The 27237-nt window shown below is 41.9% G+C and overlaps 1 protein-coding gene across 1 annotated transcript in view; it reads right to left on the bottom strand.

Moving 5' to 3' along the window:
- The window catches only part of REEP3 (receptor accessory protein 3), a 58122-nt gene that overhangs the window by 5677 nt on the left and 25208 nt on the right, over positions 1–27237 (bottom strand). The window contains exons 2-5 of the mRNA XM_060241115.1: positions 26234–26306; positions 7306–7382; positions 6900–7020; positions 6559–6672 (exon numbers count right to left, since the gene is read on the bottom strand). Coding sequence (XP_060097098.1) covers positions 6559–6672; positions 6900–7020; positions 7306–7382; positions 26234–26306 — 385 coding nt within the window. The remainder of the gene's footprint in view (positions 1–6558; positions 6673–6899; positions 7021–7305; positions 7383–26233; positions 26307–27237) is intronic.

The raw sequence follows: 27237 nt of genomic DNA, 5'->3' as shown, positions 1-27237 counted from the left end.
ATAAGCCAAGGATATCATATCAAGGAAGACAGATTCAGGTGGGTAGCTGTGTTGGTCTGAAGCAACAGAACAAAATTCTAGTGGCACCTTTAAGGTCAACAAGTTTTATTCAAAGTATAAGCTTTTGTGTGCATGCACACTTCTCAGATACACTGAAATGGAAGTTACCGGTCCATATATGTAGGTAGAGGGTGAACAGCAAATTAGCATCTCTCCTATAATTCTCCAGACAGACTGGTCACAGTTCACCTAGTCTCCCATTGGCTGAGCTTCCTGTCACTCAATCTCAATGGAGAGCAACCCACACCCTCCAGCCTCAGGACAGACAAGGACGGAGGCACTGCTTTGCAAAGGAAAGAAAGATACCTTCCCTTGATTGACTGAAGGAGGGAAGAGCCAGAGAATGCCTTCCCTCAATTGGCTGAGAGCTCCTCCCTCTCCTCCTCTGGAAAGGAAACAGTAAGAGACTGGGGGAGAGGGGGAATGGCGTCCAATGGCAGCAGAGCAGATGCGGGGAGGGGGGGAGAGAAAGCCAGAGAGAGAGAATGAAGACCTGTGTTTAAGACTAACATTATCAGAGAGAAGGTGCTGGCCTGAAAGGTATCACTAAAGGCCTTTGAGGAAGAACTCACTGGGCCCAGTCCTGACTAGGGCTGCTAGTGGGAAATTTCTGGAGATTTTGTGGTGGAGTTTGAGGAGTACAGAGTTTGGGGAGGCAAGAGGCCTCAGCTGAATATAACAACACACAGTCTACCCTCTAAAGCAGTTGTTTTTTCCAGAGAGAGAGAGATCTGTTGTGACAGCCAGTGTGACACAGGAGTTAGGGCTTCAGAGCAGGGTCTGCCAGACCCAAGTTCTTGCTGTGGAAGCTGACTGGTGATTTTGGACTAGTCACAGACTTTCAGCCTAACCTACCTCACAGGGTGGTTGTGCAGATCAAAGGGGGAGAGAATGAAGTAAGCTGCTTTGGCCCTTACCTCACTGTGGGGAAGACTGCTTTTCCTAGGTAGAGGCAGCAGGGAGGGGAGGTGATGGAAAGCTGAAGTCAAAGGGGCAGATAAAGGAAGGAGATAGGGTTGCCAGTTCCAGGTTAGGGAATTCCTGGAAATTTGAGGAGTGGAGCCTGGAGAGGGTGGGGTTTGAGGAGGGGTGGGACCTCAGACAGGTACAATGCCATACACTTTACCCTCCAACCCAGACACTTTCTCCTGAGGAACCATTGTTGCCAATCGCCAGGTGAGGGCTGGAGATCAGTCAGAATTACAGCTGCTTTCCAGATGGCAGAAATCAGCTCCCCTGGAGAAAATGGCTGCTTTGCTGGCTGGACTCTGTGTCATTATACCCTGCTGAGCTCCACATTGTGCTTTTGGACTACTCATACTTTTCAATCTATCCTACTTCACAGGGTTGTTTTGCAGAACAAAAGGAGAAGAATGATGTAAGCTGCTTTGGTCTGCACTGTGGAGAAAGAATGTACTTTTCCTAGGTAGAGGCTGCAAGGAGGGGGGAGGAGATGAAATGCTGACGTCAGATCAGTTCCCCTACAGAAAACAACCACCCTGGGTGGATGGGAAGATAGCAAGGGGGCGGAGCACTCGTCCAGAGCTTCTTCCTAGAGCCCATTGAATTTCCTCCCACAATAGGTCTCATGCCTAGTACAACATAATGAAGACATTTAACAAATGCAAAAACAAAACAGGAATAACAGGCTTTTTGTGGAGAAGTGGGGAATCAAACCCAGGCCTCCAGATTAGATTCCACCACTCTTAACTACTATAACCGATAGTATTATAACCTATCCAGCCTTGAATGTTTATCATACAAGGTTTTAATACTCTAGCTGTGCCTCACTCAGCCATTCAATTTGATATCACCTGGTTCCTATCTGAGTTCCAAGTGTTCAAAGCACATTTGCCAATTTATTTTAAGCCTACAATTGTATTTCCTTTCTATACAATTTGACAATCACAAACTCCACCATCATTAATTCAATAATGGTACTAACTGCCCCATTAACGACATTTGGAGAGACATTTGGTTTAGCAAAGGATAGAAGTTATGACTGAAAAGAACTAAAAAAAACAACAGTAAGGTTTTCAGTGTCAATATTTTGGAACAAACTTTTTCTTAGAGGCACATGATGTACAGCAAGCTATCTAAACAAAACTGCAAAATGGCATAAGTACTGAATCTCTCTCTCAAAATCATCACCACTTGAGTAATAAACTGCCCAATGTTAACCTTGGCCAAAGGTCATGATGATCCCCTTGCATATAAACTAATAGAGAAAATCTCTCCAACAATAGATTATGTATTCAAAAATATAATGGCTGTTACTAACAGCTAGATCCAAGGATAAGAATATGGTAAACAGACAAACCTTGGCCAAGTATTTGATATTATACTAGAAAGCAAAATGAGAAGCTGTTTTGGCTGTGCACCATCTGGCGTTTGCACTGTTTAATTGGAAGAAGTGAAATGCTTTAAAATACACCAGGCATCTTGATCATGGAATCCATAAACAAGCCACACAGCATGGAAGCTGAGCATCATATGGTCTTGTGCAGCCTCCCCCCACCCATAAATAAATAAACCAAGCTGTGTGATATAGAGGACAAGCCTGCCTTGATAATGAATGAACGCAGCAGGATCAAAATCCTTGCCTGCACCTCAGACTGGTCTACATTTCCAAGAACACTGCAGAATCTTATCACCTTATCAGTTCTCCATCTGTAGGGAGTGGACAATCCCCTTCCTTAAAAAGCTCATGGCAATGATAGCTCAGCATAAAGGTTTGAAACACAAAGAATTAGGCTGAAACCTCTAAACCAAAGTTCTGTCTTCCCACACCTATCCCCAAGAAAATGCTTCCAAGATTACTTTTTTACAGTACCAGAACCTAGTTTTGAAAAGCGTTTTATCTATTGGGCCTATTGCACAAAATCAGACAGACAAAATCACATTCTGCTAATCTGGATGAGATTTGCAGATGAATCATGCCAGGTCACATTTGAGATTACTAAATGAAGAAGAGTCACACAAAATGCTATGGATCATACACCAAAGGCAAGCATGTCTCATCAGACATGGCATGAGCGGTAGCAGCCATTAAGGATCCAACAGTTTCTCCAAGAATGGCTGTGTTCAGACCTTGCCAACTAGGAATTATTTCCCCTCTCAGTACCTCCTGCAGTTTCAATTAACGTAATCGCTGTTTCCTGAACAAAACAGTTGCATGCAATTTGAGTAGCTGCCATGTTCCACCAACAGCTAAACATGAGACTCAGTTCAAATGTTATCCCTATAATCGTTTTTGGAAAAGCTTTTCTCTTAACAGCATTCCATGACAAAAAGTAACATCTAAAACAGCCGTGTGCAATCGCCCCAAAGCGATTATAACCATCATAATACAAGCGCCATGCTCTTATGAAGGCTAATGGAACTGCTCTGTGGATACTTTAAGCTACATTTAAAATGTATTAAATCCACAAGTGATACTGCCATATATAAAAAATTACTCTGGTGGTGCTGGGGGCTAGGGTATCCCTTGAGCCAACTCAGATGCTGTGAAAATGTAACGTAATCTCTGGCTTCCACATTAAGTACAGACATCCCCATATCTAGAGGTGGGCTGAAATACTAATTTAACTCTTGAAAACTAATGAGCTCAGCAGTGTAAACAACTATCATAAATCGGCAAATGTCCAGCCAAGGTAGAAAACTCTACTGCAATAAACCCTTTTTTCTGCATATCATTTTCCACAAAAACACAGAAAGTTGCCACTTTTATCAACATTCATAAGAGCTGTTAAAAGAGTAAAATCTTCATTTCAGCCTGCTAGAGAACAGGCTTTCATTGTTCCTAGTACCATAAGCACTGTAGCCATCTTAATTCCCTAGATATATATGTATAAAGTTTGTATATGTACTTAGTACTGTATTAAAACAGAACAATAACCGGATAGCCAATCTTTGTACGAGGCGAGTACTGGCTGTCCTGTGACCTACTTATACCTAGGATTAATTTTTTAAAGGGAGGCCCACATGGCTTCTTTTTCCTTTATGAGATCTGCAGATCCTCTTCCACACCCCCGTCAGTCTTTCATCAGGCATTCCTGGAAGCACTAAGAAAATCCCAGTATTTAAGAAGATGAAGAAGAAGATATTGGATTTATATCCTGCCCTCCACTCCGAAGAGTCTCAGAGCAGCTCACAATCTCCTTTACCTTCCTCCCCCACAACAGACACCCTGTGAGGTGGGTGGGGCTGGAGAGGGCTCTCACAGCAGCTGCCCTTTCAAGGACAACCTCTGCCAGAGCTATGGCTGACCCAAGGCCATACCAGCAGGTGCAAGTGGAGGAGTGGGGAATCAAACCTGGTTCTCCCAGATAAGAGTCTGCACACTTAACCACTACACCAAACTGGCTCTCCTGTTTACAACTACAAATGTTCTGCCTGCAAGGTAGGTGGGACTGAGAGCTCTGCGAGAACTGCTCTTGAGAGAGCAGCAACTGTTCTTGCAACCTAGGCTTAATTAAAGAGTTCCTGTATACCTCTCTTGCCATCTCCACTGACATGAGGAAACATAGTGAGAGTTCTTCAGTAAGTCCATATGGCATGAACATTTAGCAGTGTGAAGGAAATGTGACCTCCCACCCCAATGTTATTGTCACCTTGACTCCTGGATGTCAAGAAAGGAGACTGTAAAAAAAATCCCACCCAAACTGCCTTTTGATAATACACAGATTCAGTGCAGTTGTGATGGACAATTAATAGATAAATCTTTAACCCAATCTGACAACCCTGAATGACAGGCAATACAAACAGAATTCTACAGCTGAGAGTATCAGTTAGGTGCTGCAATTAAGAATGACAGTTGACGGTGAAGGAGAGTTAAGAAGAAGAGTTGGTTTTTATGCCCCACTTTTCTCTACCTAAAGGAGTCTCAAAGCAGCTTACAATCTCCTTATCTTCCTCTTCCCACAACAGATACCCTGTGAGGAAGGTGGGGCTGAGAGAGCTCTGAGAAAACTACTCTTGAGAGAACAGCAATTGACCCAAGATCATCCCGCTGACTGCATGTGGAGGAGTGGGGAATCAAACCCAATTCTCCAGATTAGAGTCTGCCACTCTTAACCACTACAGCACACTGGCACTCACAGCCATTTAAATCTATCAGCAGGCAGGTGTGCCTATCCACACTTCAAAGAGCTGAACTGAACTGGGCAAAAGTTTGGTAAATGTTCAGGGAAGCCACCTTTCCTGGACATTGCTTCAGACCCCCAAACTGGGCCAAACTTGTGACAAATACTAGCCTATGAACTAGTTCGTGTCCATTCCTAGAAGTGGGACAGGTGGCTCTTCCTGAAAGAAAATAGCTCCTAGTAAAGAGGAATGATCCCTATCAAGTGGTTAAAGAAGGGGAAATGGAACTTGTGTGAATGTTCCTGCCTTCACCAACTTAAGTATCTTTGAGACAAAAAAGGTTTATGCTTGTTTATTTAAGCAGAAACTGCCAAGAAATCTCTCTCCTCAGTTTTAAAGATCTATCAGTATAACAAAACAGCTATAGCTACACAAAAAATCTATAGTTTGTGCCAAACTATAGATTGTTTACACAAAAATACCTCATTCTTGCTGCCTGTTCACCTTCTAAGTCCTAAACCTGATACCTACCTGACCATTTCCCCACAAAAGTGAAATAAAGCAGTCTGTTAGTTTTGAATTACCATCAGCCTCTAGTGTGCCATTATCAGACAAAGACAAAAGACGGATTTTAGTCAGTCCTGAGGTTCCCTAAGCTGAGTCAGCATATATCTCTCCGGATTTAAAGAACTGGGTGGGACAGAGAAACAAAGAAAGAAGGGGCTGCTCAGCCAAGAAAAAGATAAGGAAACCCAAAAGGAGGAATAATTACAGCAGGTAATTCTAGAAATGCTCAGTTCATCTTTCTCCATCTATTCCAACCAAACGTGCTTAGTGGTATACAGGTACTATTTCTATATTGTTGTAGTTACAAAAGATGATAGCATTAGTGACCGTTAGCTACATGCCTGCATTATAGTGAGGACTGAATTGGTCATTACTTTCAATAAATTACAGGAAGCAAGGAGAACCTCCAAGTCCATATCAAACAGCTCAGGCCATACTAACATTTCCTAATATTACACAACTTCAAGCCACAGAAGCAAGAGCTGATGCAGCAGAATTAATGTTTTATTCTAAAAGCAAACAAGAGCTCAGTGTGGAGTCATGTCCATTGTCCACTTGTATAGAGAGCAGCACTATTCCATGCTTTATTTTCCATAAGCAATTACCTCAACTTGATTGAAGGAAAACAGCAGAAAGAGGCCAGAAATCCTATGGAGTGTGATTACCAGCAAGAAAAGGCAACAAGAGAAAGAGAAAGGGTCATCTTTACCATTAGAAAGTCATAATATAGCCAGTGTTTTAAAAGATAACACATTTTTAGAACATGCTGTTAGAGTAAGTTACTCAGCTTTTCTTTGTGTATGCACACTATATTTTTCCACTGAACAAATAATATGCAGTATTTACCTTTACTGCTGCAGTGACTGCAGCAGTAGCTGCTAAATTTAAACCTTGTTTTCCAAAGTTAACCATTGTTTCATAGCCTCGTTCTTTAGCTTGCACAATATATTCATCAATCTCCTAAGAGGAAAAGGGGGAAAAAGCACCAGAGGACAGACATTAATCTATTATGACATCTACAACCCACAACATATACATTTCTTAGTGTTAAACACAAAGTTTTACTGCAGGTCTCTCTCCCTGTCTCTCTCTCACACACACACACAAATATACACTTTAAAAACAACCCTTCCACCCCAGCTATACTTGCATTTAAGTATTTTATACAATTCTGGGGAAACTCTCACCTTCTCTTTTGAAGAAAGAAGAGGATGAAGAAATTTCCTATAGATTAGACTTGCCCCTCTAGTATATGGAGAGAGAAGCCAAATAACAAAAGCAATTTTCAGTTCATAGTACAGTGGAAACCTGCAATACATAAATCAGAGTACAGAATCAGGTTACACACTACTGAAGACCAAGTACACTCCTTCCATTACCCTTGCACTGCACTCAGTGTTACACTTTAAGTGTTTTTTGCAATAAATCCAAGGTTCAGGGGGAGAATGATAGGTTCTTTAGTACAGGGTGTTACATTATAACTCTACTTTTCACAGGATGACTTCTTATGATCTTTTACATCATTAAGCATGTATTTCATATGTAGGAAACACATTATAGCTGTGATATGTTTAGTGCTCCAGCGGTTCTCACCAAGAGATCATTAGGTCTGCTATTGTTTCAGTAACTGTGTAAAGCGCAAAGACAATCCAGTACATCATCCACCGTACCTGAGAAAGAACAAAAACAGCGTTAAGCCAATCATTTTAGTTTTAAATACATCTGACATGCACACACACATAATTGGCTGTATTCACATTTCAACACAAGTCAAGCTATGTGTTCTTGTTTTTAGTAATTATGTTCTTTTAAAGGATTGGAACTGTAAGCAGCAGACAAGAGATTTAAAAGCCTTCTGATACACAGTTCTTTTGTTCTAGCCTGCGTCAAAGCAGCTCTGACAGTCTGGCCAACTTCTGCTGTCAAGTGAGCCTCCAACATGTTCAGGAAGCAACTGTTCTCACACCGCCATCAGTGCACTGCAATCAGTGAAAATGTTATCTATTGAATTTATTTCCTTTACAAACGCACACCCCCTTCGTCAACCCAGACATAACCCCACCATCTTTTAATGAAAACAAATAATTTAGAGAGCATTAAAATATGCTTACTGATTGAGAAATCAGCTATGTATGTTCAAAATTTCATTTCAGCAACAATGGTAGCTAGGACTCTCAGCTAAAACCACCCTTGTTATACTAGTTTAACTTTCATGCCATCATCCCCCCTCCTCCAAAATATCAGTAGCTTTGGTTTGGTAAGGGTGCTAAAATTCTTGCTTACAAAGAGGAAATTTTGAAGTAACTGGTGGAGGGAAGAAAAGTTTCTTTTCTAGAACACAGGATGTTTGTGAAAGATAGGTATCTACAAGCTGGGGACCTGCAGAAGGCATCTCATCTCCCCATTATCTCCACCTTTCCTTTCCCTTCCCTGAGAATCCTATAGCCTCCCACTTTTTCCTGTTTCCTTCTCTTTATCAACCCACCAGTCAACCTACATTTATCTTTCTCCCCCCCCCCCCCAGCTATTTTCAGCTTCCTCTCCTCCCTCCCCATGGAAACTTTTCCCTGGGAAAATAATTGTGTTGTGCCAGTTGTGGGGTCATAACTCAGTTGCACAGTGTTCGCTGAGCTGGGCCAGTTATCTGGTGATGGACAGAATAGGCCTGTTTGCACAGTGGTGCACCTGCAGAACGTGCCTTCTCCCAATATCCCCCCTCCCTATATTATTTCTTCTTTTCACTCTTCTGGTAGCCCCTATATCCACAAGTTTCCCTGCTTCCTTCTGCAGCCCTTATCTTCAGCTATATAACTTCGTTTGTGCCCCAACTTTCCCCATAATGGGGACCCAAAACAGCTTACATCTCTCTCAACTCTTGTATTTTATCTCCACAACAACCCTGTGAGGTAGGGTTATACTGAGTGTATTGAACAGTAGTAGCAAGCAGCCAGGCCAGGCTGAGTCATTCAAGTTATATGGTAGTAAGTCGTCTGGTGGCTGCTGCCAGGCCTGGTCCCTATATGTCCTCCCTCAAAAGCCAAAACAGCTCTAGGAAGGGCCTGCCCCCACCTTTTACTGATAGAAACCAAGGCCTTAGGGCTGGCAATACTGCTGTGTTTGCCAATCCACTAGAAGTGCTGTTTATATAATTTAAGGGGTTTAAACTATATTATTTTAGATATTGGATTTTTCTGCAACTTGGGGCTTTTCTCAGGTTTACAGTAAGATTTTTTTAATCTGTTCATGGCTCTGCTTTCTGTTTTAAGTATTTCACAGGCTGAACAATGGTGAGAATTACACTGATGATGAATATCAAAGTCTGAACTTTTTACTGCTTTAACAAAAATGTATCAGGGTATAAAATTCTGTTTGGCATATTTATGAAATTCATAAGTATGTCTTATAATACAATGTCAGCATATATACTCATAAATAAATCCCATACTATTCAACACAGCATGAAAGTGCTGTTAGAACTGCAGCCTTGCTTTCCTACAAGAAAAACTGCCAATACTAGAGACAAAGCACTGCAAACTGCTTGGCCTTAAAAACAAAAGCCACTTTATATATTTTGTTAGGACTAGGCAAAATAATATAATAAAATGTACAAGCTTTCAATTTCTCCAGAAGTATAGGGCAGAGGGCAGAAATTTCTCAGATCATGATCCTGACCATGTCCTCCCTTTCCCTCTACGTTCTAAAGGAGCTGTGTGCCCTGTCAAATGTTAGAAGAGTATTTGAACATATGTTGGTTTTGGTATTTTTAGTGGGGTGCTTTTTTTTTTAGTCTTCTCCCCAGAAGACAGCTTAACACCAGTACCTATACTTTTCAATCTACCCTCCTTCCTCACATTTCACCAACCATACTTATAAGTCATGGCCTCGAGGGCATGGTCTGAGACATAATAGCTTTAGAGAAGGTGCAGAGAAGGGCAACTAGAATGATTAAAGGGCTGGAGCACTTTCCCTATGAAGAAAGGTTGAAACGCTTGGGACTCTTTAGCTTGGAGAAACGTCGACTGCGGGGTGACATGATAGAGGTTTACAAGATAATGCATGGAATGGAGAAAGTAGAGAAAGAAGTACTTTTCTCCCTTTCTCACAATACAAGAACTCGTGGGCATTCGATGAAATTGCTGAGCAGACAGGTTAAAACGGATAAAAGGAAGTACTTCTTCACCCAAAGGGTGATTAACATGTGGAATTCACTGCCACAGGAGGTGGTGGCGGCCACAAGTATAGCCACCTTCAAGAGGGGTTTAGATAAAAATATGGAGCAGAGGTCCATCAGTGGCTATTAGCCACAGTGTATGTGTGTATATAACATTTTTTGCCACTGTGTGACACAGAGTGTTGGACTTGATGGGCCGTTGGCCTGATCCAGCATGGCTTCTCTTATGTTCTTATAATCCACTCCCCCTCCCTATCCAGCCTGATAAACAGTTTGACAACTAAAAAAAAAAAAAAAGCCTGCACATAGTTTTGCATCATCTTGATTGGTCCCAATCAAAAGCATCATGTGGCTTTTGTATTTGTATTTTGCTTTGGACCAACGTTCAGCCTCTATCTGCTGCACCCTACAGTATTTCAGCATATGCATCCTAGTTCTTGCTATTGGAGATGTAAACAAACAAACAAAAATTCTCAGGATTTTGTAGTATACAAAATATGTGCTCTTTGAACACATATGGTCTTCCCACAGTTACAACAGGGCCAACAGCACATACGAACATGGAATTAAATGTTATAACACTGAAAACACTGAATTCTGTAGTACTATATCAGCATCATAGTTTTAAAGTATATTTATATAACAAACATTTAGCGGTGTGCATTTGGATACACCCAAGCTAAGAATATATCTGAAAAATACCTTAACAGCATTTTTCAGATATATTTCAGAATCCCAAAAAATATCAAGGCTTTTATTGGGGGGAGGGGCACAAAAAAAACCCAAATATATTTGAGGGTATATCTGAAAAACAGCACAGCAGCAGATTGCTCCTGCATTTTCTTTGAAACACAGAGGCTGGGCCTCAAAACAGGACGAGGAAGCCAGGGACCCTGGTTCTCCCCATGGGCAACTTCTACAAAGGCCAGGTAGCGGCAGCACTTGAACAGAGAGAGGAAAAAACCCCTCTAGGAGTTGGAAAAACCAGGTGACTGGTATGTGCCAGATGGAGACCTTGGTCAGCCACTGGGCCACAGATGCCTTAGAGCAATGACCCCCAACCTTTTTGGCACCAGAGATCGGTTTTGTGGAAGACAATTTTTCCACGAACCAGTGGCTGGGCAGAGCTAGGGGGTTTGCCACCCCAGGCTGCCCCCCCCCACTCATGCCACATCCAAGGGCGACCCGATGCCCCATGGCACCCTAGGCAGACTCGCTGCCTGGTGCCCCACAACCACCCCGGCACCTCTCCCCTCCCCTCCCCACCGCACCTCCTCCTCCCTCCCTCCCTTCAGACCCTTTCCCAGCTGGTGGAACTGGCTGTAGCGCAGAGTTCCGGCTCTCTAAAGCCCCCCCCCGCCCGAACACTCAAATTGCGGGTAAAACCACGTTGCGGGGCCGGGCTGCGCTCACCGTATCTGGGAAAAGGTCCAAAGGGAGGGAGGAGGAGGAGCGGCGGGGAGGCGCGGAGCCATGGGGAGGAGGCGAAAGGAGGGAAGGGAATGGAGGGGTGGGGAGTGGCTATAGTGGTGGGGGACAAAGGCAAACTAGGTGCTTGCCTGGGGCACTGGGAGGGGGGTGCAGAGCCCAATTTGGCACCCCCATCCTCCCGGCGCCCTAGGCAACCGCCTAGTTTGCCTAGCGGGAGAGCCAGCCCTGGTCATTTCCCTGCCCCTCATGGGGGTCTTTAAATGGGGGAAGACGGGGACTGTTTCTGCCTCCCCCACCCATTTAAAGACCTATTTAAAGAGTCTATAAATGAGTAGGCTAAGGTCACAGCAGCAGCAGCTGCTGCTGCTCCTCCTTCTACAGGTCTGGGATCCTGCAAGGGTAGGCAGCCTTGGAGTGAGGCCATGCTGCCTCTTTAGTCTGGGGCTGCTCTGCCTAATTCCACGGCCCAGCTGCTTGCAGGTCACAGACCGGTACCAGGCCATGGATCAGTGGTTGGGGATCCCTGCCTTAGAGGGCACAGTAGAACAGTGCCTGTGGGACAGAGCAGGCTATTCTACCATAGTCCTTTTCTGCAGTTGCTTCATTAACTATTTAGCTTCCAGGTTCAAGTCAAAATACTGACAACCACCTACAAACTGCTTTATGGCTTAGGGCCTGTATATCCCAATACAACCTGATGTGGCAGCTCTGCTATCTTGAGCAAAGCCTTCTGAAAGTTTTACACCTTGCAAATGGGTACAGATCAATGCCTGCTGATGGGGCACCCGCAATAAGATCAGGAGTGCTCCCAATGTTTTTATCATTCTGTAGAATGTACAAAAAGGAACTGTTCAGCAGAAACATTTATAAAGGACATAGGGTCATAGTTAATGTTTGCAATTTTAGGCTGTTTTCATGTATTTGTACATTGAATATGCAACTCTGTTATACTTGCAGTTCTACCGCAGTGTTGATCATTATGTATTATACTGCTCTTATTACATTGTTTTTAATTGGGCATTCTGCCTTGAGTCTCAGTGAGAAAGGCAGACAAACAAATGAGTCTGGCATCCAAATTTTGGTGCAGACTCCTAGAACAAAGAAAAGGCCTGAATTATCTCATAAGGCAGGGTGTCAAACATATGGCCCACGGGCCCGATCCAGCCCCCAGAGGGCTCCAATCAGGCCCACAAGCAACTAGACATTGCCTATTTCCTTCTCTCTTGCCTGCTTCCTTCAGTTGTCATTTTGAGTTTCTCCCCTGTGATATGCCAGCCAGCAAAGCAGTTTCTTCTGCTCTTTCTGTCTCCCCCCTCCCCTTTCCCAAAGGGAGGAGGAGGCACCTCGGCCAATAGAAGAGCTGGGCTCTGTAGCTCTGCAGGATGATTAAGTTTGCCAGGCTCAATCAATCAAATTGCAGAGCTACTGAGCTAAGCCTCTCTTCCTTAGTGGCTGACGCTACTCCCCCTCCTCGTCTCCTGGGGAAGGAGGAACAGAGAGCTTCCTTTGCCCAGTTCCCTCTGTTGGGAAAGATGCAAAGAAAACACTTTTAAGAATAGTGATGTTTTGTTGAAGCTATGAGTGTTTTGCCCTGCTATGGAGAGACAGCGAGTGAGTGATGGGCTTGTTATGGGTTTAACTAAGTTTGCCTCCATCTTTATTCATGCTCTCGTGATCCAGTCTTTCTCAGTAGGAAAGTGTGCAAACTATTTAGAAGAATAACAGCAAGCCAGAATAAGACAGAGTGTGTGTCCAGACCAAGTTTACCCAGCACATTTCCTTTGATTTTGTTTCACATTTTCCTTTGATTGATTGGGGATTTTGAACTTGGACTTCCCAGATAGAAGGCTGGTACTGACAACTATACATGGCTCTCTCTCTGTTCCTGCACTGTCTCATAGGAGCTACAGTTATTTTTCTAGGGAAGACTACAGTTATGTAGATAAACACAGTCCTCAGTCTGTGCCATGGTGCCTTCATATGTTCTTATCCAGCACTTGAAGCAACTTACATACAAAAGCTCACAATGCCCAGCCATTTTATGTTTTCCTCTGGGTCATAGGATCAAAGCACTAACCATGAGATTTCTGTAATGAATGTCAATAAATCTAAAGTAGGTTTGCAACTTAGAGGTGCGCACCTGAACAGTATACTCAAGATTGCTACAGCTCAGACATTATCTCCAGTTTTTGATGCAATAATTCAAAGCAAGAGGTATCAGTTATCAGAGACTGTTAAAGAAAATATTGCAAGCGTGCTAATGTTGTGAGCATGTCTTACTTTTAAGTAAAAGAAATCTGTGTTTGTCTGTGCCCTTTATAAAGTTTATATCTGTGCTACCTGGCATTACATTTTATGACAAACATGGCCCAGGCCCAACAAGGTCTCATTTAGGTTAAATTTGGCCCTCATAATATATGAGTTCAACACCCCTGCATAAAGTATAGTTAAGCCCCAACACTCTATGTTCTCCATATGTCTCTGCTATAGAAAGACAGCATGTCAGGAAGATGGCTATGTCAAAACCCTAATCCTCCACGTGCTAATTTCCCATATAAGGTAATGTTTAAACTGATACTCCCTCTAAGCTGTGAAGTCTTGTGAGCAAAAATTCTACTTCATGAAATACTAGCATTAAAGTTCTGAGCTACTGCATAAATTAGTTTTGGGGCTATTTTTCTTACGTTAAAACAAAACTGTGAGCTATCTCACACTAACTCAGCTTATTTATTTGTTACGTTGGACTTATATGCAGTCCATTCTACAAAGACTCAATGTGGCTAACATAAAATAAAGGCAACATTAGTATGGTTAGAGGGAACGTCTCCCCCCATGCAACATAAAATCATGTCTTCCAATTAAGATCATGCCACATGCTCTTTCAGCAGGTTTGAACTGGCTTCCCTAAGGAATGAAAAAATGGAACTGTTCATTCAACAGAGTGAAAAAGCAAGCTCAACATCAAATGCTGTGACCCTGGCATCCTCATTATTAAAAGCCACTGAAGTATGAAGTGGTCTCTACCTGAAAGGAAACTGACACTATACGATTGCTATTGTTACTTTTGACAAGACTAGAATTTTTAAAAAAGCAGTAGAAACAATTTCCTATTGTTCAGACAAACTACATATAGCAGAGATGTGTAACTGGCCCATTTCATGGCTGTTCTCATTTCCTGCTCTAAGGTCTGAGGGGGCAAGCTGGTTGTCAAGCCAGGAAGCAGACAGGCAGTGACAAAGGAGTTCAGTAATGTGTTTGAACAATGAGAGGCTAAGCAACTTGAGAAGGTCAGGCAAAATTCTACTGGTCTCCTGCGCCACAAGAGCCAAGCCAAGCTGGTAGCTGCAGTACCACCCTTCAGCCATCTGCAATGGTGGTGCTGAAGTACAACAGAAAGTAACCTGGGTGTTCTGTCCTTTAACAAGCTATGACAGAGGTGCAGAGTTAAGGTGACTGGGTACCACAAGCATAGGCTGCAGCTTGAGACAGGGCAGCTTACGCTTAGACTAATCGGAGCTGCTGCCTCTGCATTATCTAACCCTGTCATTTCATGGGCAAATCATCCACTCTGCCAGCATGCTCTACTCATGTTGTACAATGTATTGAATGGCACCAGGCACAGCTGGAATGCAGGAGCACAGACTGGCTAGAAATACCATGCTGAGCCTCCCAATACATTTTTTTTAAAGAGCAAACGTTCTCAAAGCGTGTGTCTGGTGGGCAAGAGAAGTGTCTCCAGTTTGTAGTCACTATTTAAATAATTGTCTACAGCATTCGCAAGATGAAAAGTGAACTGCAGTATTAAGTTCAAGGATCTGCTCCCACGAGATATTTAATCTGCGTATTCTACAATTCCTACACTGACTGATGTCAGATTTCATACTTCAGAGTGGAGGACAGAAGGAATCTATTCCTATCCACACTATATACGCCACCGCAAAAAGGAGCCAGATGCTATTTTACTTGTTTTAAAAAACAGAACTTAGCCTTCCAGTATTAGACAAGGTTATAGATTTTTAAAAACAAATTCAACTCTAATGCAGGTTAGCATATTATATCCACTGTCCTGCTTTTACACATAAAAAACAGAAGTGTCTAAAACTTCATAAGTGGCCTGACTTGGATAGCTCAGACTAGCCTGATATCCTCAGATCTCAGAAGCTAAGAGGGTCAAGCCCTAGCTAGTATTTGGAAGGGAGACCACCAAGGAATACCAGCATTGTGAGGTGGAGGAAGGGAATGGAAAGCCACCTCTGAATGTCTGTTGCCATGAAAATAACTACTTTGTTAGTGGGGATGTCCTGCATCTTCTAATGTAGAAGGAAGGCTATTCCAAAAAGCCGCCACTGGTAATTTTCAAGAAAAAAAATAAGGTACAGAATCATTTCATTCAGTACAACTAATTTTTGTCCCATCAAAAAAAACCTTTCCCACTGTAAACATAAAAGGCCCCAAAGATGTAATTCATATGCTTGTATCTCCTTTTACTTTCCAGAATGCATGGTAGATTGCTCATACTTTATATTTCTTTCAGATATCTCAAAACCACACAAATATTGAGGATTCGGCATTTATTAGAAAGTATGTAATTACTAAAAACTGCTTAATCAGTGGACAACATAGCTTGATAAATCAATTTTAGTAACTATGAGCTCATGTCTTGAATCATGCCCTCTCTCATTCCCTTTATGCCTTGAAATTCTTTGGGTTTAGACAGACTTCTTAGCATTGAGATTGAACAGAATGCTAGTCATGTGATGATATCCTAAGCTTAACTCTCAAAGGAATTAGAGGGTATTTTAAGCCTGAAGGAACAGAGTTAAATTAGTGTACACGCCAGCTAAAGTTACTACACTGATGGGCTGTCTTATCTGAAAAGCTGACCTTCATATGAACTTTGTAGACTGAACACAAGACTTCAACGCCAACAAAATAGGGAAAAAATAGCTTGGCTTTAAAACAAGTGTAATTCAAGATTCTGGCATATATGTCTGTTAATCACACTGGAAGCTTCATGGAGCCAAATTTAGTGGGGTACAAATTTTAAAATATAAAATTAAGTCACTGTTTTAAAATAAAAGGCCCCAAAATAAAATGTAGCCATTTAAGGAAACATAAATCCTGACTGCAAATTCCAGTGGGAAAGCTGCATTAGCCTCCTGTAGCGAACATAAAAAACAATATTGTGGCACCTGAAATCTGTGGATTTATTAGAGCGTAAGCTTCCAGGGACTAAAGCCCACTTGATCAGATGCAAAAACCTGATTTCAGTGAGCTTAGACTGGAGCAATTCTGCATAGGACTGCCATGTGAAGAGATCTATGCTCTTCAATTTTTTTTTCAAATCTATTTTGACCCCTTAGTGACATGTCTGCAAGAAAAGCACCATTTAAAAAAGATGCTCTCTTTTTAATCAAATAATTTTAAACCCTTATAGACAAAGGCGCTTGAAGTCTGTATTTTCCCAGGATATTTCCTATGGGATAATAGATGCTCTTAAATGAAAGTCTGGGACAGGAATTTAATCCTTCAAAGATACTTACATCTACAGTTCAGTGGCCCTATCATCGGAGCTTTATTCTTGGTTTTTATTGTAATTCCAGTAAATAAGACCTTTGATTATGTAAACCACCGTTATATTTAGAGCAACTACTGAATAGAGCAGCTCCGTAGAGACTCTATGCTGGGGTTTAGGACTGCACCACTCTACCTTTGGCCTACTTGATGCCTATGCATTTGACATTATGCTCAAAGGGGGCCTTTAATACGGAGACCCTATCTAGCCAATTACCACTCTTCAAAAGCAGGAGGCAAGAGTCTTGCAGACAGGCCCTTTTCTGAGCAGGATATCCAACTGTGGCTACCAGGGGTCCCCATAGACTAGGCTGTGGTGTTCTCAGGCTGGTAAATAATGCAGAAATCTTTATTCTATAATTAATACTTTATTAACATTATTAACCAAAGGACTCTATCTGTGCAGAGCCTTTCTGCTTGCTCTCCTGAAGCTCTTCTGCCTGACAGCCATACACTTCTTCCTTAGTCTCTGTTACTAGTTCCTTTTTAACATTTCTTAAAGGAACCTTATCCTCACAGGCATACCAATTGTCCACATGCACAGGCTGGAAGCATAGGCCAGCATGGAGCTAAACCATCTTCTCTTCATCTGGAATGTTGCTGTTATGGCTGACAGAGAAATGGTGGATAGACAATAACCAATTATAGCATATGTAGAACGAAAACCAAGAATTTGAATTGAAAAAGCAGTTCAGTGCATTCAGTTAAAATCTAAGAAACTGGATTAACTATATACTGAACATATTGTGTGTACAGAAGTTTTACACTTCAGATAAGTGCATATTCAAAAACAGTTATTTTTATATTCAGATATAGAGGTTACAGTCAATATCAGAAATGTTTGCATGGTGCTAGCAGAAAAGTGCTTATTCACTGAAATGTATAGCATTATGAGCATTTTATTAGCAGTTTGCTGTAACTTTCACAGTTTCCTTCCCTAGAGTGTACTTAAAATGCATATTTCTGAGAATCCGATAGAACCAAAGTGCCTGATTATTCATATCCACAGCAGCCTGTGAGGAACTAATGGCCACAAAATACCTCATTTAACAAAATGACAAAAGCAAAATGCCAAAGTCCAAGTACATTATCTTCACATGACGAGGAGACTTTGCAATTTTGGCCCATCAGGGAATCAAAGTTCAGTCTTGTGCTTCATTCTCTAACAAATCAATAAGAAAGCTTAAACAGAACAGAGAAACAGTGCTAAAATAGAACTGCACAATACAAACTTTGGTATGTCAAACAAGGCACCAATCTTCCCAATGAAGAACACCAATAATTGTGTTTTAATTTAGAATTACTTCTCATGTCACAATTCCTGGGGGAAAGTGACTGCAGCACATAGTTAAATTTGAGAGTAAACAAAATACTGACAGTGTTAATAGTCAAGGATGTCCCACTTTAGTCCTTTTGTGGAAAAGACAATTTCATATTTTTTGGAACAAAAACTTTTAAAATGAAATGTTTAAAAATAAAATTAAATGAATCATAGAATCACAGAACCATAGAGTTGGAAGGTACCTCTAGGGTCATCTAGTCCAACCCCTGCACAATGCAGGAAACTCACAAACACCTCCCCCTAAATTCACAGGACCTTCATTGCTGTCAGATGGCCATCTAGCCTCTGTTTAAAAACCTCCAAGGAAGGAGAGCCCACCACCTCTCGAGAAAGCCTGTTCCACTGAGGAATCACTCTAACGGTCAGGAAGTTCTTCCTAATGTTGAGCCAGAAACTTTTGATTTAATTTCAACCCATTGGTTCTGGTCCTACCTTCCGGGGCCACAGAAAACAATTCCACACCATCTTCTATATGACAGCCCTTCAAGTACTTGAAGATGGTGATCATATCACCTCTCAGCCGCCTCCTCTCCAGGCTAAACATCCCCAGCTCCTTCAACCTTTCCTCATAGGGCTTGGGCTCCAGACCCCTCACCAGCTTCGTCACCCTCCTCTGGACCTGTTCCACCTTGTCTATATCCTTCTTAAAATGCGGTCCCCAAAACTGAACACAATACTCCAGATGAGGTCTTACCAGAGCAGAGTAAAGCGATACCATCACATCACGTGATCTGGACACGATACTTCTGTTGATACAGCCCAAAATTGCATTTGCCTTTTTAGCCACCACATCACACTGTTGACTCATGTTCAGCGTATGATCCACTAAGACCCCTAGATCCTTTTAGCACATACTACTGCTAAGACAAGTCTCCCCCATCCTATAACCATGCATTGGATTTTTCCTACCTAAATGCAGAACTTTACATTTATCCCTGTTAAAATTCATTTTATTGGTTTTAGCCCAGTTTTCCAGCCTGGCAAGGTCATCCTGTATCCTGTTTCTGTCTTCTTCTGTGTTTGCAACCCCTCCCAATTTAGTATTATATGCAAATTTAATAAGCATTCCCTCTAGTCCTTCATCCAAATCATTGATAAAGATGTTGAACAAAACAGGTCCCAGGACAGATCCCTGAGACACTCCACTTGTCACTCCTCTCCAAGAGGATGAGGAAACATTCACAAGCACTCTTTGGGTGCGATCTGTCAACCAGTTACAGACCTACCTAATGGTAACAGGATCCAAACCACATTTTACCAACTTGTCAACAAGGATAGTATGTGGAACCTTATCAAAAGCCTTACTGAAATCAAGATAAACGATGTCTACAGATCCAGCAAGGTAGTCACTTAAAAAAAAGAGATCAGGTTAGTCTGACATGACTTGTTCTTGAGAAAATCATGCTGGCTCTTAGTAATCACATCCATTTTTTCTAAATGTTCCAGGACCAACTAATGATTTGTTCTAAAACTTTTCCAGATATAGATGTCAAGCTGACAGGTCGGTAGTTACCCGGATCCTCTTTTTTCCCCTTCTTGAAGATGGGGACAACATTCGCCCGCCTCCAATCTTCCGGCACCTCTCCTGTTCTCCAAGAATTTTCAAAAATAGCCAGAGGCTCAGAAATTACATCCGCAAGCTCTTTTAGAACCCTTGGATGCAATTCATCTGGCCCAGAGGGCTTAGTTTCATTTAAAGAAACTAGGTGTTTATGTACTACCCCTACGCTGATCCTAGGTTGGAACTTCATATCCTCCTTATATGTTCTGTTCTTGCCTTGTTGAGCACCGTTTCTCTCAGAAGAGAAGACTGAGGAAAAGTAGGAAATGAGCAGTTCCGCACTCTCTTCATTACCCGTTACAATTTCACTTTCTTGCCCTCGCAATGAGTCTACCATGTCCTTGCTCTTTTTCTTACTCTGGACATAAGAAAAGAACCCTTTTTTGTTGTTTTTAGCATCTTTGGCCAGCCTAAGCTCATACTGAGCTTTAGCTTTCCTAACTTTTTATCTACAAGCATTGGTGATTTGTTTATATTCATCCTTGGTTATAAGACCCTCCTTCCAATTTCTAAAGGAGTCTTTTTTATTTCTAAAGTCTTTAGAGAGCTCTTTATGGAGCCACTTCGGTTTCCTTAGGCTTTTTCCAAATGAAATGAAAATTGAACTGAAAATTATGGACAAGGAGTGAACACTTCTACAATTATGTTTCACAACAGATATACTACTTCTGCTTAGTCCATCTTTTGAGTCTTTTTACACACCTTGATTTCAGAGGGCTGCCTTGGCAACAAACAGGCTTAATAAGACAGAAGTACATCTAGCTCTCTGTGCAGCAAACTTGGTACTAACCTTCATATGAAAAACGCTCTATTCCAATCACTCCTTAAACCAGAATAGCTTCAAACTTTGGCACACCCTATTGCTTGAAAAATTAGGAAGCCCAATTTAGAAAGATTAGGCTGTAAATTTCCTCTATTCAGAAAGCTAACATTTATCCATCCAGCTATCTCTATACTGCCAGTCACCACTCTAATTTGTTTCCAATAAAACCATTTCTGAAGTATGGAAGAAAATGCCATGCATTTTGACCCCAGAGATAACCAGATCAAGTGTATATCCTGCTATATGAATAAAGACAATACAATCTTGACACTCAAGTTCACTCAGGAAGTGCAAAAGTAATTCAGTGCAATGTAAAAGTCACACTTAGCTGGGTAGTACTATACCACTTTATGTCGTTGCAATAATATATATTTACCAATCCGAGTAAGGATGCTGCAGGGCATTAGGTTAAAAAAAACTGTCAAAAGGAAAATGCGCAACTGGAGGTTGTTTATTCACTCTGTAAAGGTTTCTCAGAAGAATTTCACATAAAAACTCTATTGGTTCACTGATCCAAGCACTTCCAAAGTTTACTGACCTCACAAAACTATTTTGTTATCCACCAGTATATTATCAGGTCTAAACAGTTCAACCATCTTTGTTGCTATCAAAGATTTCAGGTTTTCATGGCTAGTAACATCATTAGGGTTTGTAGAATCTTTCGGGCTCAAGTGCCGTGTTCTACTGGAGAAAGTTTTCCTTCCAGACGTTTCGTTCTCAGCTGCGGAGAACATCCTCAGTGGCGTTGCAGCCGGAGCAGGCGCTCTGACCTTCTTGGCTGCTGTGCATTGAGTGGGGCCAGGGCTGCTGGAGAGCTGCTATTTATAGGCTGGAGGGGGTGTGATGAAAGGGCAATTGGTTTGTGGATGTGCCCATTGTTTGGTGGGGCTTCCTGGAAGGGTAGTGATAAGGAAACTGGCTGTTGAATGTGACCACTGTTCTGTGTTAATTGCTGGGAGGGTTGGAAGGGGTGTGAAGATAAGGAAGATGGTTGTTGACTGTGCTGATTGTTCTGTGTAATGTGCTGGTTGTTCTGTGACTTTCTGCAATTTATAGTCTGTAGGGTGTTTTGCAGAGCTGGGTACCAAGATTGGTGGATGAAAATGCCTTCTTCCTTTCTGTTAACAGCATCTTTGTTGCTGTTTACCACCTGGGACATTTTCTAGCATTCATCCTCCTGGGTGTTAAATTTTCTTTGGCTCTAGAACTCTAACGTCTACCCAGTTTCTTGAAATTTTATAAAAGTAATGACAGAAGTGCTGCATGTAAGTAGTGGGATACCTGTGAGATTTGTGAAGAAGGGAAATCTCATCTTCCTCATCCCCTCAATTTCTCCATTTTCTCCCTTCCATTTTCTCTATTGAATTGGTTCCTCCTCTTTTCTTAACTCTTCTGCTGACCAGACCCCCAATCAGCTGGGCATCAGAGCTTGGAAGGTTGACGGAAGAAGTACACCTTTTTAACTATCTATTCTTGCTGTAGCCACCCACCTACTGGTGAAGGTGGATGGGCGGGACAGATTCCCCCTCCATTCCCCATCAACAGTTGGGGACAGTGGTGACGGCAAGAAGCTTTAAGCAGTAAGCACAGAGGGCACACTTTCCGCTCTGACTTTTTTCCCTTTCTGAAGCACACTTGGTTGGGGAGTGTCAACAGTTCCAAGTGTTGCCAGTGCTACCTACCACCTTGCCCCTCCCCACACCTCAGCTCCCAATTCCTCATTCAACTATGCAAAAGAAACAAACATGCAAAGTACCAAAATGGAAGTATTAACATTTGCATCATAGTGGGATATCATGCAGAAATTTAATGTAGCACAGCTTCCAAAGCAGACTGAAGTTCATGCCTACCTCTTTCCTCAATACACAGACAACTGATAAAGAAAAATATCTGAAGCTACTTAACAGTTAAGAATATTCGTAGCCAAAACATAATTAAGTTATTTAAGGAACCAAGCTGAGACATTCTCAGCCACCCCTTAAATTATATCACCTGTTTCTTCTTCCTATAGCATCTAAACCATTTGTTCCATTTCTAGCCCTTTTTAGAATAGCTGTTCTCCCTTGCAGGAACATAGGTCTATTGCAGGAGTTGTCAGGATTTCAAAAGAAGGCATGTTAAAGACAATATTTAGGCCCACAAACTGCACAAATAGGGAAGGTGGCACCATTTTAACTATGTGTACATCCCTTATCTAATCTTCAATCTCCAATTATGAGACTGAGGATATGGACACTGTGTGGTTGCCTTATGTCCCAGATTCCTATCTAATCTATGTAGATTGATAGTTAAAATTCTACTAGTAATGACCAGAAACACAAATGGTCATATCATACAGGCATGCTGCTGACAGAACTGGGGAAGAGAAGCAAACCCACCCAATTCTGTTCCCTCAGTGCAGCTCTCTGAGCTGCACAGTTTTTGGCCTGTAGGGATTTCATAGATACCAACCATGTCCCTAAAAGTGCTGGGGAAAGATTTTCTATCACTGGAGCATCAGTAGGATATAACTCCATGGTTTTTAGAAGTCTGGAAGGTACTGCTTGCCTTTTGAGAATTTAAAGGAACGCCCGCGTTGTGAGGAAAGGGTCAAATACAACTGCAGTCCACACTCACACATAAGAACAATTCTATACGCTTCAAACATTTAATCTTTTAGAATGTCCAAACAGGTCACAAGAACCAACAACCTTTGATCTCTGTAGCCTGAGGATTTGTCAGCTACCTTGAATAACAGCTGACATGTGTTGACTCTCCTATAGACAACAGCCAAGGACTGAGAAGGTAGGTAGTTCCTGCATAATCGCACCTCCAAGGACACGCTATCTACTCTACCTAACTTGTTGGCATTTTATGAAGGCTGTAAGAAAATTTGGTTGTAGACTTTTTTTTTTAAAGGTGGAATTAGTTTTGCAATCAGCTTTTTGAAGAACGGTGAGTCTTTCAGTATAATCCCATGCAGAGTTATTCCTGTTTAAACCCTCTAAAATAAATGGACCTAGATCAGAGTAAATTTGTTTAGGACTGGGCTGTTAGATCCAATCAGCAGCACAGGAAGGTAATTTTAGACTCTGGACTTGTCAGACACTCCCATTAAGATAATGTGTAATTCAAATGCAAAGCTATAGTGTGGTCCCCCATAGCCCATGAACAACAACCCACAACTCTCATATTGCAATGGATCTTTCCCACAGGAGGAACAGGCAGCCAATGATAAAAGGGTCAGCAGTGTTAAAAGGGGCAAACAGCCACCAAGTAAGGAGAAAGTAAAAACAGACATGGCAAACATAAACATGTAAGCCGCCCTGAGCCTGCTCTGGCAGAGAGGACGGGATATAAATCGGGCAAAATAAATAAATGAATATAACAAATCTAGCAAAACAAGAAATCTTTACTGGAAACACAGTATCAGAGAACCTTGTCTGCTGCTGCATTATATAATAACATTCTCAGCAATGGATACCCTGATTTTGAGCCCTGCTTCTACTACTTGAAAGTGAGTAACAGAAGCAGTAAAAGGAAGAGAGATCAATATCCCCCTGTCCACACTAGTCAATCTCTGAACTTGCAGGGAATAAACACAACATTAAAAGCCCAAGCATGGAAATTTTAGCTTACTCTCATTTTAATGACTACTTTGCCCTGTCCATATTATTAGTTATGGGGGTGTATATCCCTTCTTGGACATTGGTCTCAGATCATCAGTCATTGCTTCTCGTAGAGGCAGAGTCACATATTTTTTATTTTCAACAGACACACCTGGTGGTGGTGAACAAGCCTCTGACAACATCGTAACTACTTCAAACAGCTATTTGTGTGAGACGGGTTGGTTATTTAGATATTCTTAGATATTCTTTTCTTAGTGAAGTTTAACAAGGCTCTACTGTGAAACAGCTGGTGATTTGCTGTTTTGAAAGATCACATTCAGTTAACTTCTAGAATGGAAAGGCTGTCCAGGAAATTAGACAATCCCACACTTTCCAATACTAATTGAACCTGTGGAGTATTGGCCCTTACAAGAGCCTGTTCCCTCATCTAAGGAAGAGAAAGCTGCTCAGCCGACTGAATCTCTGTCCAGCCTGGCTCCCCTTAATCTCTCTGAATAGACAGTGGCACGACACACCGTATCAGAGGAAATCCCCACCTGACCGGTCTGATCTCAGGCTCCTTTCTTGTGCTGCCATCAGAGGCTTTGGTTGGGCACTTTCCAGCTCTCTTTTCTTTGGTGATCCTAGGGAGTGGCAGCTTCATTTGCATAGACTGAGAGGCTTACATGCTGCCCACTCCTTTGAGTCTCTCTCTCTCTCTCTCTCTCTGGATAAATATAATCAACTGGAGCAAACTGAGCGTCACAGAGTTCAAAATAAAGCATTCAAAAGAAAATGAAATTAACAAAAGAGCTCTGATTTATTTTCCTACAACAGCAAATTTAGCAAAGAACCAAAGAGTAAAACCACATTCACCTTTCCCTAAGCCACCTATATACCTTAAAAGATGTTAGCTTAAGATAGGCTACTTCTTCTTGCAGTTTCAAACAGTCAGAAGTAGATCATTACCTCAGTTCCCTTGTGTGGGATTTTTCCCCATTGCAAACATCAGCAGTCTATGCTCAAGATGGAGTTCAGGTGTAAACAAGAATGGCTTTGTCCTTCGTGGCTTAAGACGAAATGGCCAAGAGCAACCAAGTGCTTCTTCCTCATGGCCAGACAATATGGAATCCCTCTTTGACCACCATGTTGTGGGTCTACTCCAAAGGGTAGACAGAATCCATTCCCTTTTGCTCTCTGAGCTTTGGTCATTCTTTGCATTCCTAGACATGATTCTCTAGCTGAAGCGTGAATTGGTGCACCTTTTGTTCCTCCTTTGTGTTATTTGCCTTTGTAGGGCACCAAATTGCTCCCTGTCTGTAAAATGAGTCATGCCTAAACTGCTTTTCCCTTGTTAGTTAACAGAAGCTGGTAAAAACCATTGTGGCACTCACGGAGCATATATAAAACCCCAACACCCTTTTAATGAAGTTCTAACATGAAATTCTGGGGTGCAGGGCATTTCTCAGCCATTAACCAACTGAAGTTTATTGAGCAGCTAGGGGATGTAGCTCATTTTACAGATTCCCCAGGAAGCATACTTCTCTACCACCAACACACTTGGCCGGGGGCCATTCAAGCAGATCCATTTTGAGTAGCATGGGGTTTTTTTTCACAAAAAAGATGACAGAACCCTATGTGCAGTTTACAAAGCTTTTTGATCAAACCTGCTTGCATCCATCCCAACTTAAATGCTAGGTCAACAATAAATAGGAAGCTAGATGTGCCTTGAGTGTCTGCTTGATCTGTGTTAACTAATGCTTCAGCTTGTATAGTCCAAGGTTATGGACAGCATATTTAGGGAGGAGAGCCAGTGTGGTATAGTGGTTGAAATGTGGAAGATGAAAGTGGAGACCCAGGTTTGAAGCTCTGCTGTGCCACAAAACTCACTGGGTGAATGTGGGTCAGTTGCTGTTAGAAACTACTGTGGATGTTTGTGCCTAGGCAAGAGTCTGCATGACTTGACTGTGCCTTAACATTATCCAATCAAAATGAAAACATGTCAGAACTTTAAAGAGTAATAAATACTCACATATTCCTTCACATTTTTTGTCTTTACCGCTTTGTATGAATAATAAGCAGGATACAGCATACCGAAGACCAACCTGTTGAAAAACAAATATTTTAGGTTTGACAAAAGTCACACATTAATCAAACAATGCACGTACAATGCAGCCTTAACAGTCGAGGAAAAACAAAAGGCATGGGAAAGGAAAGAGTGACTTTTCTTCCAGTCAGTTCAAAGGCATCCTTTGACTCCCACAAGATCACCCAAGAACAACCACTTCAGCTTCCCAGTACTACTGTTGTCATATATCTGGCCAGTCCAAATGAAACAACAATGTGAACTCCCACCCCAGCAAAAGTTACATATTTCAGCCACAACCCAAGACAAACTTAAGCATGCCCAGGATCCCTGAAATCCAAGGCCTAAATGTAACATTGGACTTAGGCTTTTATGCATCTCTTCCCTCCCTAATTTGCAATATGCAAGACTCCTCAAATCCTCTCTGCAGTCAAATAATTAGCAAACTCAGTTTGCTGTCAATACATAGTAGCACACAACCTCAGGACTGTTTGAGGATAGAATTGCCCTTTGTCCACATTTCTTATTGTTTTTCAAGACTATCTACAAAAGCTTTTTAACAAAAAGTACAAATATTAGGAAAGGTGAGTCCCATCCCCTTCTCCAATAGATTAACACAGATTACCTCTATTATGCACTGACCTGGATAGCCCAGGCTAGCCTGATCTCATCAGATCTCAGAAGCTAAGTAAGGTGGGCCCTGACTAGTATTTGGATGGAAGACTTCCAAGAAATACTAGAGTCATGACACAAAGGCAGGCAATGGCAAACCACCTTGGAACATCAGCTGTGACTTGATGGCATCTTCCTTCACCACCTCTATTACAGTCCATAGTAAATTTCCTATTTGCCATTCCTACAGGAATACCCTTGCACTCGAGATAGTGCCTAGAGGCTTTGATGTACAGCTTTAGAAGTTTAATGGGCTGATGAGCGGCAACAAGTGGGTT

This window comes from Heteronotia binoei, chromosome 6 (assembly GCF_032191835.1).
Source record: "Heteronotia binoei isolate CCM8104 ecotype False Entrance Well chromosome 6, APGP_CSIRO_Hbin_v1, whole genome shotgun sequence".
Lineage (NCBI taxonomy): Eukaryota > Metazoa > Chordata > Lepidosauria > Squamata > Gekkonidae > Heteronotia > Heteronotia binoei.
This window is presented reverse-complemented; position numbering and strand designations above follow the sequence as displayed.